This window comes from Ovis aries, chromosome 2 (assembly GCF_016772045.2).
Source record: "Ovis aries strain OAR_USU_Benz2616 breed Rambouillet chromosome 2, ARS-UI_Ramb_v3.0, whole genome shotgun sequence".
NCBI classification, from domain to species: Eukaryota; Metazoa; Chordata; class Mammalia; order Artiodactyla; family Bovidae; genus Ovis; species Ovis aries.
In genome coordinates, this window is record NC_056055.1 from 243,390,813 (window position 1) to 243,405,651 (window position 14,839).

General features: G+C 47.1%; 1 protein-coding gene across 1 annotated transcript; it reads left to right on the forward strand.

Moving 5' to 3' along the window:
* Positions 1-13,776: 13,776 nt before the first annotated feature.
* Positions 13,777-14,230, forward strand: LOC114112910 (cytochrome c oxidase subunit NDUFA4-like). The gene has a single exon (XM_042242746.2). It carries the CDS (start codon positions 13,818-13,820, stop codon positions 14,058-14,060), a length of 243 nt encoding a protein of 80 aa, XP_042098680.1. The 5' UTR covers positions 13,777-13,817; the 3' UTR covers positions 14,061-14,230.
* The last annotated feature ends 609 nt before the right edge of the window (positions 14,231-14,839 follow it).

Here is a 14,839-nt window from a genome sequence, read left to right on the forward strand (position 1 = left end):
AATCCAAGTACTACCAATTTCTACCTGGATGAATGACCTTGGACAAGTTTCTTGATCTCTCTTTACCTCACACTCCTCAAATGTAAAATGAGGAAAATAATGGGTGGTTATTGTATATTTTAACACAATGGTTGGTACAAGAGCTCTTATCATTTCAGAGATGCAGACACTCACCTGCCCGAGATTAAGCAACATAAAAATAATAGCTGTTATGTACTGAGTGCCTGCAACACTCCTCATATACAATTTCTGTCTTGCTTTCCGTCCTCGTTTCACAGATGCAATAAAGAAACTTGCCTGTGATTTGGGAAATGGAGAAAGGGGAGGTGTGACGAAGCTTCAGCAGAAGTTGGTTCAGAGCAAAAGGAAGGTAGGGAAGGTCATGCCAGGTGGAGAAAAGAGCAAGGACAGGGCCTAGGAGGCCTGTAAGGCTCCATGGGATCTCTGGGAACATGGAGGAGAGTCAGGAATATGGACTATCAGAAAGGGAGAGATAAGCAGGGAGGCCAAGATTGGTGTAGGGGGCGCACCAAGGGAAGTCTTGTGCTGACCCTCAAGTTTCTGCTGGGCATCTCACAATGTGTTTGCTCACCATCTGCATCAGAATCTCCCAGGGAGATTCTGTCAACCCTGAATTTCTTGTTCCCGATTCAGACCCACTACGTCAGAATCTCTGGTAGTTAAACCCAGGAATTGGGCTTTAAATAAACCTCTCTTCACTTCTTGCATTAGGTGAATTCTATCCACTAGGTTGTTCCCGATTTTCTAAAGTTTCTAAACTGATTGCATCCTTGTCTAGGTCACCCCATGGGAGTGCTCCCTGAGCCCAGAGACATGTCTCTGCACCTTCACTCCTCTCCTCTGCTCCCTCATGCCCTTCCTGACTTTCCTTTAAGGCTGCACTCTTCCTCACCAGCTCTGTGTCACCTAGGGCCATCTTTCTGATCTGGGAAAGATTAGGAAACCAAAGACTGGACAGGGATCTATGTACACACAGTATGTATCAGTGGCTAAGGGCACAGGCTGTGAGGTCAGAAATACCTGCAGTCGGAGCCCAGTTCTGCCATTTATCAGCTCTGTGACCTGGGGGCAAGTCCCTAATCTCTGCATGCTCCTGTTTCTTCATTGGTTAATGGAGTTGTCCGTATCTAAATCATAGGATCTCTGTGAAGATTAGATGAGGCAGTGATTTGCAAAATGCTTCTCACACTGAGCACTATAGCCTGACACTAAGTGCTCAGTGAAATGCTACCTGTTACTATTTGAGAACTCTGAGCCAGCTCCAAAAGAGGCTCAGCCTTCTTCAACTGTCTACGACAAAAGTTTTTATTTATTTCAGTTGAGTTTCTCAGTCATGTCTGACTCTGTGACCCCATGGACTGCAGCACTCCAGGCCTCCCTGTCCATCACCAACTCCTGGAGTTCACTCAGACTCATGTCCATTGAGTCGGTGATGCCACCCAACCATCTCATCCCCTGTTGTCCCCTTCTCCTCCTGCCTTCAATCTTTCCCAGCATCAGGGTCTTTTCAAATGAGTCAACTCTTCCCATCAGGTGGCCAAAGTATTGGGAGTTTCAGCCTCAACATCAGTCCTTCCAATGAACACCCAGGACTGATCTCCTTTAGGATGGACTGGTTGGATCTCCTTCCAGTCCAAGGGACTCTCAAGAATCTTCTCCAACACCACAGCTCAAAAGCATCAATTCTTTGGCGTTCAGCTTTCTTCACAGTCCAACTCTCACATCCATACATGACCACTGGAAAAACCATAGCCTTGACTAGATGGACGTTTGTTGGCAAAGTAATAGCTCTGCTTTTTTAATATGCTGTCTAGGTTGGTCATAACTTTCCTTCCAAGGAGCAAGCGTCTTTTAATTTCATGGCTGCAGTCACCATCTGCAGTGATTTTGGAGCCCCAAAAAATAAAGTCAGCCACTGTTTCCATTGTTTCCCTATCTATTTGCCATGAAGTGATGGAACCAGATGCCATGATCTAAGTTTTCTGAATGTTGAGCTTTAAGCCAACTTTTCCACTCTCCTCTTTCACTTTCATCAAGAGGCTCTTTAATTCTTCTTCACTTTCTGCCATAAGGGTGGTGTCATCTGCATATCTGAGGTTATTGATATTTCTCCCAGCAATCTTGATTCCAGCTTGTGCTTCATCCAGTCCAGCATTTCTCATGATGTACTCTGCATAGAAGTTAAATAAGCAGGGTGACAATATACAGCCTTGATGTACTCCTTTTCCTATTTGGAACCAGTCTGTTGTTCCACGTCCAGTTCGAACTGTTGTTTTCTGACCTGCATACAGATTTCTCAAGAGACAGATCAGGTGGTCTGGTATTCCCATCTCTTTCAGAATCTTCCACTGTTTATTGTGATCCACACAGTCAAAGGCTTTGGCATTAGGCTGCAGCATATGGGATCTTAGTTCTCTGACCAGAGATCCAACCTGTGCTCCCTGCAGTGGAAGTCCATTCTTAACCACTGGACCACCAGGGAATTCTGGTAAACCTTTTAAAAACAGCCTTATTGAGATATAATTAATATCCCACACAACTCATTCATTTAAAGTGTACAATTCCAGGCCTTTTAGTATTTTCACAGAGTTGTGGAACTATCACACATTCAGTTTTCATCACCCCAAAAAGAAACCCTTCACCCTTTAGCCATTACTGCCCAGTCTCTCCAGTCCTAAGCAATCAGTAGTTTGTTTTTGCTATAGATGGACTCTTCTGGATATTTCATAAATGGAATCATACACTATGTCACTTTGTGACTGGCTGCTTTTACTTAGCATAATGTTTTCACATTTGCCCATATTATAGCCTATATCACTATTACATTTCTTTTTATCCATTGTATAGCTATACTACTTTTTATTTATTCATTCATTCATCATTGTCTACTAGGAATAATGCTGCTCTGAAATTTATGGTAAGTTTTTGTGTGGACATATACTTTCATTTCTCTTAGGTATATACGGAGGAGTCGAGCTGCTGGGTCACGTGGTTACTCTGTGTCTCCCCTTTGAGGGACTGCCAGACTGTTTTCAAAGTGGCTGCAGCATTTTGCATTCAGGGTGTGAGAGTTCCAGTTTGCTCACATCCTCATCTGTACTCGTCACTGTGTGTCTTTTATGATAGCCATTCTAGTGGGTGTGAAATGGTATCTCCTTGTGATGGCTAACTTTAAGAGCCAGATAGTAAATATTTTCAGCTTCACAGGTCATATAACCTCTGTTGTAATTATTCAACTCTGCCACTGTAGCATGAAAACAGTCATAAACAATACGTAAATCGATGAGCTTGGTTGTATTCCAATAAAATGTTATTTACTAAGATAGGTAAGAAGACCTCTGATCCAGAAAAGCAGGCACCCCTTTCCTTCATCTACCTAACCATCTCTACCCCGTTCTCTGGTTTTCTCTAGTATATTTATTACTGATGATGATACGTATCAGTTCTTGCTTATTGTCTGTCTGCCATCTCTAGAATGTCGGCTTCGTAAGGGTGAGGATCTTTATGTATCATAATTTGATCTCCAACACACTGCAGTGCCTAAACATAGTAGGTATTCAATAAACGTTTGTTTGTTTGAATGAATAAAATGTCGTTTCCAGGTTTACAAATGACTTGTTCTCAAAGTCTTTGTCTTTAAAGTTTTAAGAGGCAGTGACTGGTTCCTGTGGCTGGAACCTCACAAATCATGAGCTTTGGTGTCAGCTAAACGTCAGTCAGACTCAGGGTGGTCCTATCCTGAGTGTAGCTAAGGTAAGAGGTGAGGGAGGAGGCTAGGTGACCCCAGTATCCCGCTGGAGCTGGAGCTGGGGCTGACCCCTTAGCTTGAACTCAGCCCAGCCCCTCTGTCCTGCTCAGATGTCCCCTCCTCCACAGTCTCTACCCAGGGACAGTCAAAGGGAAGACCAGCTTAGGAGAAAAATCAACTGTTTTCTGGGTTTGTTAGTATTACCTGAAAGTTGCCCATTTAAAAATCATGCCTGGAGAATTGCACACTAATTAGGTCAGATTAAAAATAAACTTGTTTTCCATGACCACAGAGGAAGCCTGTATTTGGGGGCCTTTCTCTTCTCCCCTCCCCCAACATCCTTGTCATGCTCCTAATTCTTTCACACTTAGTCACAAACCCACACACACAGCATGGCGGTGGTGATGCCGGGGAGAGCAGAGCCTAGTCTAGGGCAGGAATTTGCTGGTTTCTGAGGCACACAGTGTGGCAGACACTGCAGATGCCCGTCTAGCAGCCAATCCTGTTTCCTTGCCCACAGAACCTCACAGCAGGTCAACTGGCAACATGCCATTTCCCCCAGGAGGTAAATCCTGATTGGTTTAAACCAGTTGGAATACTTCCATTCTCTTTACTAGTGATTGGTCAAAGGATGGACATTGACCCAGTTCTGGCCAATGGGATATATAAGTAGGGACACCCCACTGGTCAGATCTGCCAGGGAGGAGGGTGTTCCCATGAGCTGTGAATTTAGGTAAAAAATGGAAAAGTACCTGGCAAACTGGGACAAACTGGTTATGCAAGGTGTAAGGCGAAACTAACAACACTGTAAATCAACTCTACTTCAATTTTTAGAATTAATAAATAAAAAGACATAAGGGGAAGTTGTTAGTGGCTTTGGGAAAGATACTCCTTACAGGAAAAGAGAGACATGCAAGGGAAAAAGGTTCTTCCTGCTTGAACGCTGTCTGGTGAGGATGGGAAGCTTAGGCCGTCATCCTGTGATCCTGCAGGAAAACGCTGTGGATGCCCTGAAGGTGGCAGAGGAGAAAGAGCAACACCCTTGACTGAATCACTGCGGTACCAAAGCATCCCTGGGACCCCCTGTCTCAGAGTACTTGTTAAGTGAGTAGTAACCATCCTGTAACAGGAACACTGTTCGCTGGATTTTTCTGTTACTTGCTTCTGATCACATCCAGACAGACGCCAGGGGGACACACCTCTTTCTTGCTATTCGGCCCTCGCAGAGGTTGGATGGCAGCAAGGTTGGGCAGCACTCTCAGGTTGGCACGGGGTTGGTGTCTTGAGCAGGGAGATCTGGGGACAGCCAGAGGATGTTTCTCAGTGTGAGCCAGTCTGTGGGGTAAACAGCTAATGTTCACTGGCTGCTTTGAGAGGCGACCCAGGGATTTCCAGGGCATCACGAGTACTCTCTGAGGTCTACGGGCTCAGAGAGGATGACTCATCTGAGGTCACACTCACATTAACTAGTTTGAATCTAGGTCCGTCCCATCCAAAGTGCATACTCTTTTCTTTCTCTTCACAACACTGTCTTGGTTATATCTCGAAGAAGGGACACCCCCTAGAACATTCTTGGTGACAGGGAGATCAGTGCCCATGAGATGCCCAGGCCATCTTGGTTAGCACTGACTGTTCTTCCCTCAGGCCCAATTTCTGGTAACTTTCACTTTCCTGTGCCTTTAAAAAAAAATAATAATTTCATTTATTTAGTTTTGGTTGTGCTGGGTTTTCGTTGCTGCTTGAGCAGTTTTCTCTCGTTTTGGCGATGGGGGCTACTTTCTAGTTGAGGTCCATGGGTGTCTCATTGCAGTATAATCTGTTTCAAGCTCTAGGTGCTCGGGCTTCAGCAGTTATGGCACACGGGTTCAGTAGTTTTGGCTCCCAGGCTCTAGAGCAAGGCCTCAACAGATGTGGTACATAGGGTTGGTTGCTCCACAGCATGTGGGATCTTCCTGGACCAGGGATCGAACCCATGTCCCTTGCATTGGCAGTCGGATTCTTTACCACTGAGCCACCAGGGAGGCCCTGCTTGTCCTTATCTTGACTTTCTGAAACCTGGAGGCCAGAAATGTGTCTCCTCAGGCCAATCAGCCTCATATCTCATCATGACTTAACCCAGGGAGGAATCGAAGTTTGACTTCTAGTCAAACTAAAAGTGCCAGCTCTTTTTAAAAAATATTTATGTATTTGACTGCGTTGCATCTTAGTTGTGGCATGCACAAGGGCTTCTCTCTAGCTGTGCACACGGGCTCCATAGTGTGGGCTCAGCAGTCGTGGTGCCCAGGCTCAGGTGCCCTGTGGCATACAGGATCTTAGTTCCTGGACCAGGATTTGAATCTATGTGCCCTACATTGCAAGGTGGATTCTGAACCACTGAGTCACCAGGGAAGTTCCTGAAAGTGCCAAGCGTTATACACACCTAGAGTTTTTCACCTGCCCGCACTCTCCCACCCCCGACCCCTGACTCTATCTCGGCATATTAGAGCCCAAGGGGAGGACTTTTCGCTGATGCATGTTACATTTCTTCTTGTAGATTCCTACACATTGTTCTGAAGATTAAGTGGGCTTTGAATCCTCATTATTTCAGCCTCTATATTTGCTCTCTCCCAGCTTTGTGTGATCCTTGTAGCAAATGTGTCCCAAATCTTAACAAACTGTTACATCTACTGGGGACAGGGTCAAGGCCCTTGGATGAACTTCTTCAGGCTAGGATCGCTAAACATAAGAAGGATCACTCTTCTGGCAAAGGTATTGGTACTACCCTTCCTCTTTCAGAATTCTCCAGAGAAATGTAACAAACAGGACATGCAACAAATAGGACATGCATTTGTATACAAGGAGGTTTATTTCAAGGAATCCACTTACATAATTGTGGAGGGTTGATGAATCCAAAATCTGATGGGGAGGCCAACAGGCTGGAGATTCAGACAAAAGAGTTCTACCTTGGGGACTTCCCAGATGGTCCAGTGGCTAAGACTCTGTGCTCCCAATGCAGGGGGCTCACGATCAGTCCCTGGTCAGGGAACTAGGTCCCACATGCTTCAGCTGAAAGATCTCATGTGCTGCAGTGAAAATCGAAGATCCTGTGGGCCACAACTAAACCGATGCAGCCAACTAAGTAAAAAAATGCACACTTTTTTAATAGAGAGTTCCACCTTGAATTTAAAGGCAGTCTGCTGTAGAAGAGCCAACATTGCTGATGAAGTCCAAAGGCCATCTTCTTGGGAGGTCGCTCTTGCTTTTGTTTTATTTGGGCTTTCAACTGATTGGATAAGGTCCACCCACATTTGGAGGACAATCTGCTTTACTCAAAGTCCACTGGCTTAAATGTCCATCTCATCTAAAAAGAGCCTCACAGAAACATCCAGAGCAACATTTGACTGAATATCTGAGCACTGTGGTCCTGCCAAGCTGGCATGTAGAGTTAACCACCACCCGCCTTGCTTCCACAGCCAGGCTCCCTGACAGCAGTCACTCTGACCTCTGTTCTCTCATCAGGCCTTGAGCCCTACAGGGACGCTCATTGATCTTTGTACTCTCAGTACCTGGCACACAGCCAGTGCTCAACTGATGATAACAATAGCTAGCATTTATTGAGCTCTTACTGTGTACCCAGGTACAGCCCTAAGAGTTTTATGAGCTTTAACTCATTTAACCCGCATGCAGATGGTCCTTTTATTATCCTCCGGATAAAACACCAGAAGTCCCGAGAGGTTAGATAATTTGCCCAGTGTCACACTGCTGGTTAGTGCCAACTGAAGTGCCTGTGTGCTCAGGCGTGTCGACTCTTTGTGATCCCATGGGCTGTAGCCCACCAGGCTCCTCTGTCCATGGAATTTTCCAACAAGAATACTGGAGCGGATTGCCGTTTCCTACTCTAGGGGATCTTCCCAACCCAGGGATCGAACCCACATCCCTTGTATCTCCTGCACTGGCAGGCAGATTCTTTACCAACAGCATCACCTGGGGAGCTGGTTAGTGCTGGAGCCTGAATTCTAGTTCTACAGTTATAACTTAAGAGTTCACATTCAAGCCCAGTGGATGTGTCCAGGGCCAAAATGGCATGTGGTTGTCAGGGGAAAGCACAGGCTTGAGAATCAGACAGACGGGGCTACATAAGCCAGCTCTTCCATGTACTTCTTTAATATCTTCCTGTACCTCAATTTGCTTTTCTGTATAGCACAGATAACAATAATGCTGGCCTCATAGGGGGGTTGAGACCTGACACGGTGTCCAGGACTGTGGCATTCAAAACCAGGCAGACTATTGGGACTTCCTGGTGGCCCAGTGGCTAAAACTCTCCCAATGCAGGTGGCCCAGGTTGCATCCCTCATCAGGAAAGTAACCCATATTCCACAATAAAGAGTTTATATACCACAACTAAAGATTACATGTGCCACAACTTAAAAGATTCTGCATTCTGCAACTAAGATCCAGCACAGCCAAATAAATAACTATTTTAAACAAAGCAGCAGCAGGGAGAATACTGAATGAGGCTGGGCCATGGTTTACTCATGAGGAATTTTTGTTGAGCACCTGCTATGTTCCAGATGCTTTACATACATTTTCGTATTTAATCTTCACATCAGCTCTGGAAGGAGTCTGTGTCTTTATCCCTCTTCTTGCAGATGAGGAAATGGAGTTCAGAGCACTCGTGAGTCACATACCAGGCTGGGATTTGTCCCATTGTCCTGAGATATTACAAAGCCAATGCTCTTCCCCAGCGTCCCCTGCAGTCTGCTCCCAGGGTCACAAAGAATCTCAAGGATCATAAACTCAAGGGACTAAGGCTCAGAATTGTTAAGCAATTTGCACAGTCATAACTGAGTGAAGCTGACCGGTGTGATACAACTAGGAGGTATGGGGATTCTAGTGACTGCAGCTCATGTGCCCTGACTAAATGTGGCAACCACGACTCATCTCCTACGAACTCTCTCAGGCAGAAATATACCAGCTCTATTGACTCTGAAGACAGTAGGGAACTGGGATTTTCTATGCAATTCCCTTATTTTTAAATGTTGACAACTAGTTTAAAAACAAACCACTGTGCAACTATCTAGACCACAAATCAAACCTGAGAGCCCGATCTGGCCCCTGGGCCACCATTTGGCAACCTCCAATCCTCCCCCAGCTGTTGGTTAATTTGTGTACCCTGGACAGCAGTTGGATCACTCATGGGGCTCATGGTTTATCTGGGGACCAAAGTGCATGAGCAGATTAGAAAGCCAGACAGCCTGTTCACCACTGTACTGTCCCATAACCCATCCTGTGTCTGCCCCCTCAGCTTCCTCAGATGCCAAACTCAAACACAGGCAGGGCTGGCTTATGGAGGAGGGGAAGGGACAGTGCCCTGTTTACATGCCCCTGGCAAGGAGCAGATGCAAGCACTCCTCTGGGAGTCTTCAGTTCAGTTCAGTCAGTCACTCAGTCATGTCCGATTCTCTGCGACCCCATGAACCACAGCATGCCAGGCCTCCCTGTCCATCACCAACTCCCGGAGTCCATCCAAACCCATGTCCATTGAGTCGGTGATGCCATCCAGCCATCTCATCCTCTGTCATCCTCTTCTCCCCCTGCCCTCGATCTTTCCCAGCATCAGGGTCTTTTCAAATGAGTCAGCTCTTCCCATCAGGTGGCCAAAGTATTAGAGTTTCAGCCTCAACATCAGTCCTTCCAATGAACACTCAGGACTGATCTCCTTTAGAATGGACTGGTTGGATCTCCTTGCAGTCCAAGGGACTCTCAAGAGTCTTCTGCAACCATAGTTCAAAAGCATCAGTTCTTCGGTGCTCAGCTTTCTTTATAGTCCAACTCTCGCATCCATACATGACTACTGGAAAACCATAGCCTTGACTAGACGGACCTTTGTTGACAAAGTAATGCCTGTGGAGTCTTAAGATTGCATTTACCTCATTCCCCAAGGTCCCCTGCGTTCTGCTCCCAGGGGCAAGGGCAGAGAATCCAGACCTGGAGAATACCAGATGGGCAGGGACCTTCACGGTCATCCAGGACAACCCCAATCAGACCACTAACATCAAAGCAGCAGTGCACATTTTGATTGCTTTACCTTCTTCATCCCCCAACACCTTGGCGAGGCAGGAACTACTTATCCCCATTCTGTAGCTGGGAAGACTGAGACTCAGAATGGTGATGTGATTTACACAGCAATTCAATGGCAAAGCCAGGATAAACATCTAGTCGGTGTGACCAAGAACCAGTACTACTAACCACCAGCCTACACTGCCTCCCCGAGCCACAGTACTGCTGGGTGCTCGGCTCCTTCCCATTCCTACCAAGTTGTCCTTGAGCCTCTGCTTACACGTCCAGTGACAGGGTGCTCACTCCCTCTCTGTGTTTTTAACCACAGCTATACTCACTCAGCACCAACTAGGTACTTGGCCTTGCGCTAGCCATTTAAAGAATATTTTATATCGTTCTCTCCTTGCAACAGTCTTGTGTACTCCACATTATACCCATTTTACAGATGAGAGAACCAAGGCTTGACATGATGAAGAAGCTTGTCCCAGGTTACAGACAGCTAGTGGGAACCTACTGCATAGCACAGAGAGCTCATCCCGGTGCTCTGCAGTGACCTAGATGGATAAGGTAGGGGCGGGTGGGAGGGAGAAGCAACAGTGAGGGGATATAAGTATGTATGTGACTAATTCACCTTGTTGTACAGCAGAGGCTGCCACAACCTTGTAGAGCCACTATACTCTCTTTTAAAAACATAGCTAGTTAGGGACAGACTGGGATTCAAATTGAGGTCTGTTCATTTTTTTCTAGCTCAGACTGAAAACTTCATTTGTTTGGGGGGAGAAATATCTGTCCCCTTGAAATAGCAGCCCTTGTTCCTAGTTCTCCCGGTTCTTTTCCTTAGATGCCCTCTCCAGATATTTGAAGGGAAAACACATGTACCCCTTGAGTCTTTTTTAGACCAGAGTCAATATTCTGGTCCCTTCTACTGCTCCCCCATATAATGTGGTTTTTTGGGATCCCTCTTTCAGCTATTATGTTGCTCATCCTCCCATGAATGAGTTCTACTTTCTCCACGTCATTTTCAAAGTTCTGATCCCAAAGGGGACCTCAGACATGGGCAGAATGACTTTCACCTCCTTCATTGCATATCAGTGCTGTTTAGTTGCTAAGTCCTACCTGACTCTTTCATGTCCCTCTCTTTCATGACCCCATGAACTGAGGGGGGTCACCATTTCCTTCTCCAGGGGATCGTCCTGACCCCGGCATCAAACCTGCGTCTCCTGTGGCTCCTGCACTGGTAGGTGGGTTCTTTACCACTGAGCCACCAGGGAGGCCCCACGTGGTATATGCAGTGTTTCTATGAACGCAGCCGCAAACCCAGTAACGCATCTACCTATGAAGCACTGACCGGTGCGCTAGTGATAGAGAGGGAACAAGCCAGCAACTTCCCTGACTTCCTGGAATTTACGTTCTTCCCACTGAGCTAAGGAAGGAGGCAGAGTCACAGGTCACTTAGTGAACTTCAGACATAATCCTAGAGTATCAGAGCTGGTAGGGCCCAATCTCTTCAGGCCCATTTTTATAAATGAGGATCCTGAACCCAGAGAGTGGAAGTGACAGGCCCAAGATTCCACAGTGCGATGGAATCAACGTCTGCCTCTCTCCAAATTTCAGGTGCAGGTGAGCCCTGGGTCCTTAGAGGGGAATGTAGACTGAGATGAAAATGCTTTTACCCTGGAGAATTTGTTTAACGCCCTTCCATCCTCAGAGCAGAAATCCCTCTATTCCAGGTATGACCACCAGGGGGCGGAAGGGCACCAGAGAAACGCACAGAAATCGAAGGCGAGTGGGTGCCTTCCTCACTCAGGGCAATTCTCTTTGGCAGGAGGGGATAATGAGGTGGGAAGACTGCGTGCTCTGGGACAGCGTCAGGCGGCTGTGTACATTAAAGACATACACAGGGGTGAATTCTGCCTCCTCCAAGGAGACCACATAAGGGAGTTGTTAAAAGCTTGGGCACAGGCATCATGGAGAACTTGGAAGGAGATCGCGCTTCCCTTCGCTGCTTTATCATGTCACCTCCCAGACAACTAGCCTCAGGCACGGAGCATGGATGCAGGATGATGTCCTCGCTTCCCAAGGCTCTACACAGCGCCTGAGTTGCCGGTGCTGTCTTCCCGACTGGTCCCTTTTCCAGGTCGGTGGTTAGCAATTCCTCCTGGCAAAGATGTCTCGGTCAGAGGGCAGGCAGAAGGTGAGACTGCCAGAACCTGACAGGTGCCCAGCTCAGGCTGGCAGCTCGTTCACCGCGCATCACACAGAACCGCGGGCGCAAAGGCCCCAGGGCTGGAAACCATGAATATTTGGGACCATGGGGGCCAAGGATGCCTGAGAGCAAAGAGAGGGTTGGAGAGGTAGGCTGGACCTTGAGGACCACAGCAAATAACTGACTTCAAACTTTATCCTGGGAGCAACAGGGAGCTACTGGAGGTTATTTATCAGGGGAATGACTTGCTTAGCTAAGTGTTGAAAACAGTCACCTGAGCTGTGAAAGGAGGAAGGGAGCTGGGGGAGCCTTGAGACTGAAAAGGAGCCCAACCAGGAGGCTGAGAAGATGAGACCGGACATGATGATGATGTCGGTGGCTGGCTTTCCACCCACTCAGAACTGATGACCAGCTTGAGTCACTCCACTGACACTGTGTGTCTTACCCAAGAGATGGTTCTCACAGGGGAAGGGACTGCCCCGACAGGAGGAATAAGTTGGTTCCTACAGCATATGTTTCCTAGAAGATCCTTGAGAGAAACAAACAGCTTAGGCTCAAGAGAGAGAGGAGATCCTGGCCCAGGGTGGAGGGAAGGGGCCGTGTTGCCTCGAGGTTAGAAATACATGCTAGTGTCAGGCACATCTGTCTTATGTCCCAGCCTTGCCACTTCTCAGCTGTGTGACCCTGGACAGATCACTTTGCTTCTCTGATCCTCAGTTTGAAAAGAAAGTGAAAAGTGAAAGTGAAGTCGCTCAGTCGTGTCTGACTCTTCGCGACCCCATGGACTGTAGTCTACCAGGCTCCTCCGTCCATGGGATTTTCCAGGCAAGAGTACTGGAGTGGGGTGCCATTTCCTTCTCCAGGAGATCTTCCCGACCCAAGGAGTAAACCCGGGTCTCCTGCTTTGTAGGCAGACGCTTTACTGTCTGAGCCCCCAGGGAAGTCCTTCAGTTTACTCATCCATAAAATGTGATTGCCAACACGGCTTACCCTTTGAAGGTGTTGTGGTGGTTAGGCAAGATAATATGTGAAGCACCTAACACGTGGAAGCCCAAGGGGGAGCTCTCTGTTCCCATTTCCCCTCAAAGACAGTCTTTTGCTCTAGCATAGTAGTCATTCTGGGCTTTCCAGGTGACCCAGTGGTAAAGAATCCACCTGCAATGCAGAAGATGTGAGTTCGATCCCTGGGTTGGGAAGATCCCCTGGAGGAGGGCATGGTAACCCACTCCAGTATTCTTGCCTGGAGAATCCCATGGACAGAGGAGCCTGGTGGGCTACAGTCCATGGAGTCACCTGTCTGACCCCATGGGGGTGGGCTATAGTCCATGGGGTCACAAAGAGTCGGATGCAACTGAGCAACTGAGCACACAGTGGTCATTCTGGCTCTGCAGAACCTCACCAGGCAGAGGTGGCTCCAAAAACAGACCAGCTTGTGCTGCACGACAGACTGAATCAGGCCGAGGGAATCCCAGCCAGAAGCAAAAATGTAGTGGTTTGGTCAGCCCCAGGGACACATCCTGGGGGAAATGTACCAATTCTGTTTCAACTTTTAAAATTTTATATTTATTTATTTTCATCACATGGCATGTGGGATCTTAGTTCCCTGACCAGGGATAGAACCTGAGCCCCCTGTAGTGAAAACTCAGAGTCTTACCTGTTCCCCTTTTTGAAGCATTAAAAATGATTCTCAGGCTTCCTTCGTGGTCCAGTGTTTAAGAAGCTCCTTGAGGCAGTGAGTGCTTAATCTCCGGCCTTGTGGCTTAGTTTTTCTCTCGGTTTGGACTCGAGGCCTCTGTTGCAACCATGCTCCGCCAGATCATCGGTCAGGCCAAGAAGCATCCTAGCTTGATTCCCCTCTTCATGTTTATTAGAGGGACTGGAGCAGCACTGTATGTCACGTGCCTGGCGTTGTTCAATCCCAATGTCAGTTGGGACAGAAAGAATAACCTAGAACCCTGGAGCAAACTAGGTCCTAATGATCAGTACAAGTTCTACTCTGTGAATGTAGATTACAGCAAACTGAAGAAAGAAGGTCCAGACTTCTAAGTGAAATATTTCACTATAAAGCTGTTTAGAATGAAGGTCTTCCAGAAGCCATCCGCACAATTTTCCACTTAACCAGGAAATATTTCCCCTCTAAATGCACAAAATCGTGTTGGTGTATTGTGTTGGGGTTTACACTGATGAATAAATAGTCTGAAACTTGAAAAAAGAAAGGAGCGCCTTGAAATGCAAGGGACACCTGTTTGACCCCTGGTCCAGGAAGATCCCACATGCTGTGGAGCAACTAAGCCATGTGTCACAACTACTGAGCCAGCGCTGTGGAGCCCGAGAGCCAAAACTACTGAGCCCACACACTGCAGCTGCTGAAGCCTGTGTGCCTGGAGCCCGTGCTCTGCTACAAGAGCCGTTGCCAGAAGCCCGCGCATAGCAACAGAGAGTGGCCCCTACTCCTCGCAGTCTGAGTGCAGCAACAAAGACCTCCCATAGCCAAAAATAAATAGATAAACCTTAAAAAAAAAAGAAAAAGATTCTCCTTACTCCAGGGGTCTCAGGTGCGGTTCCCTATTTTAAATTTGGCAGTTTCTTCCCTATTTTGTGAGTTTCAGTGTAGCACAGTCTTCCCATAGTCAGTCATTGTGGCAGTGATTTTGTATCTATCCTTTCCCATAGTCTTTGCAGCTCTCTCGGGTAGATACTATTTCTTGTTGTCTCCACTCTATAGATAAGAAACTGAGGCTTGAAAAGGTTAACAAACATACCTGAGTCTGTCTGATACCAGCCCTTTTGCTTGTCACCACAACACTTACCTGCCTTGGGGGTGG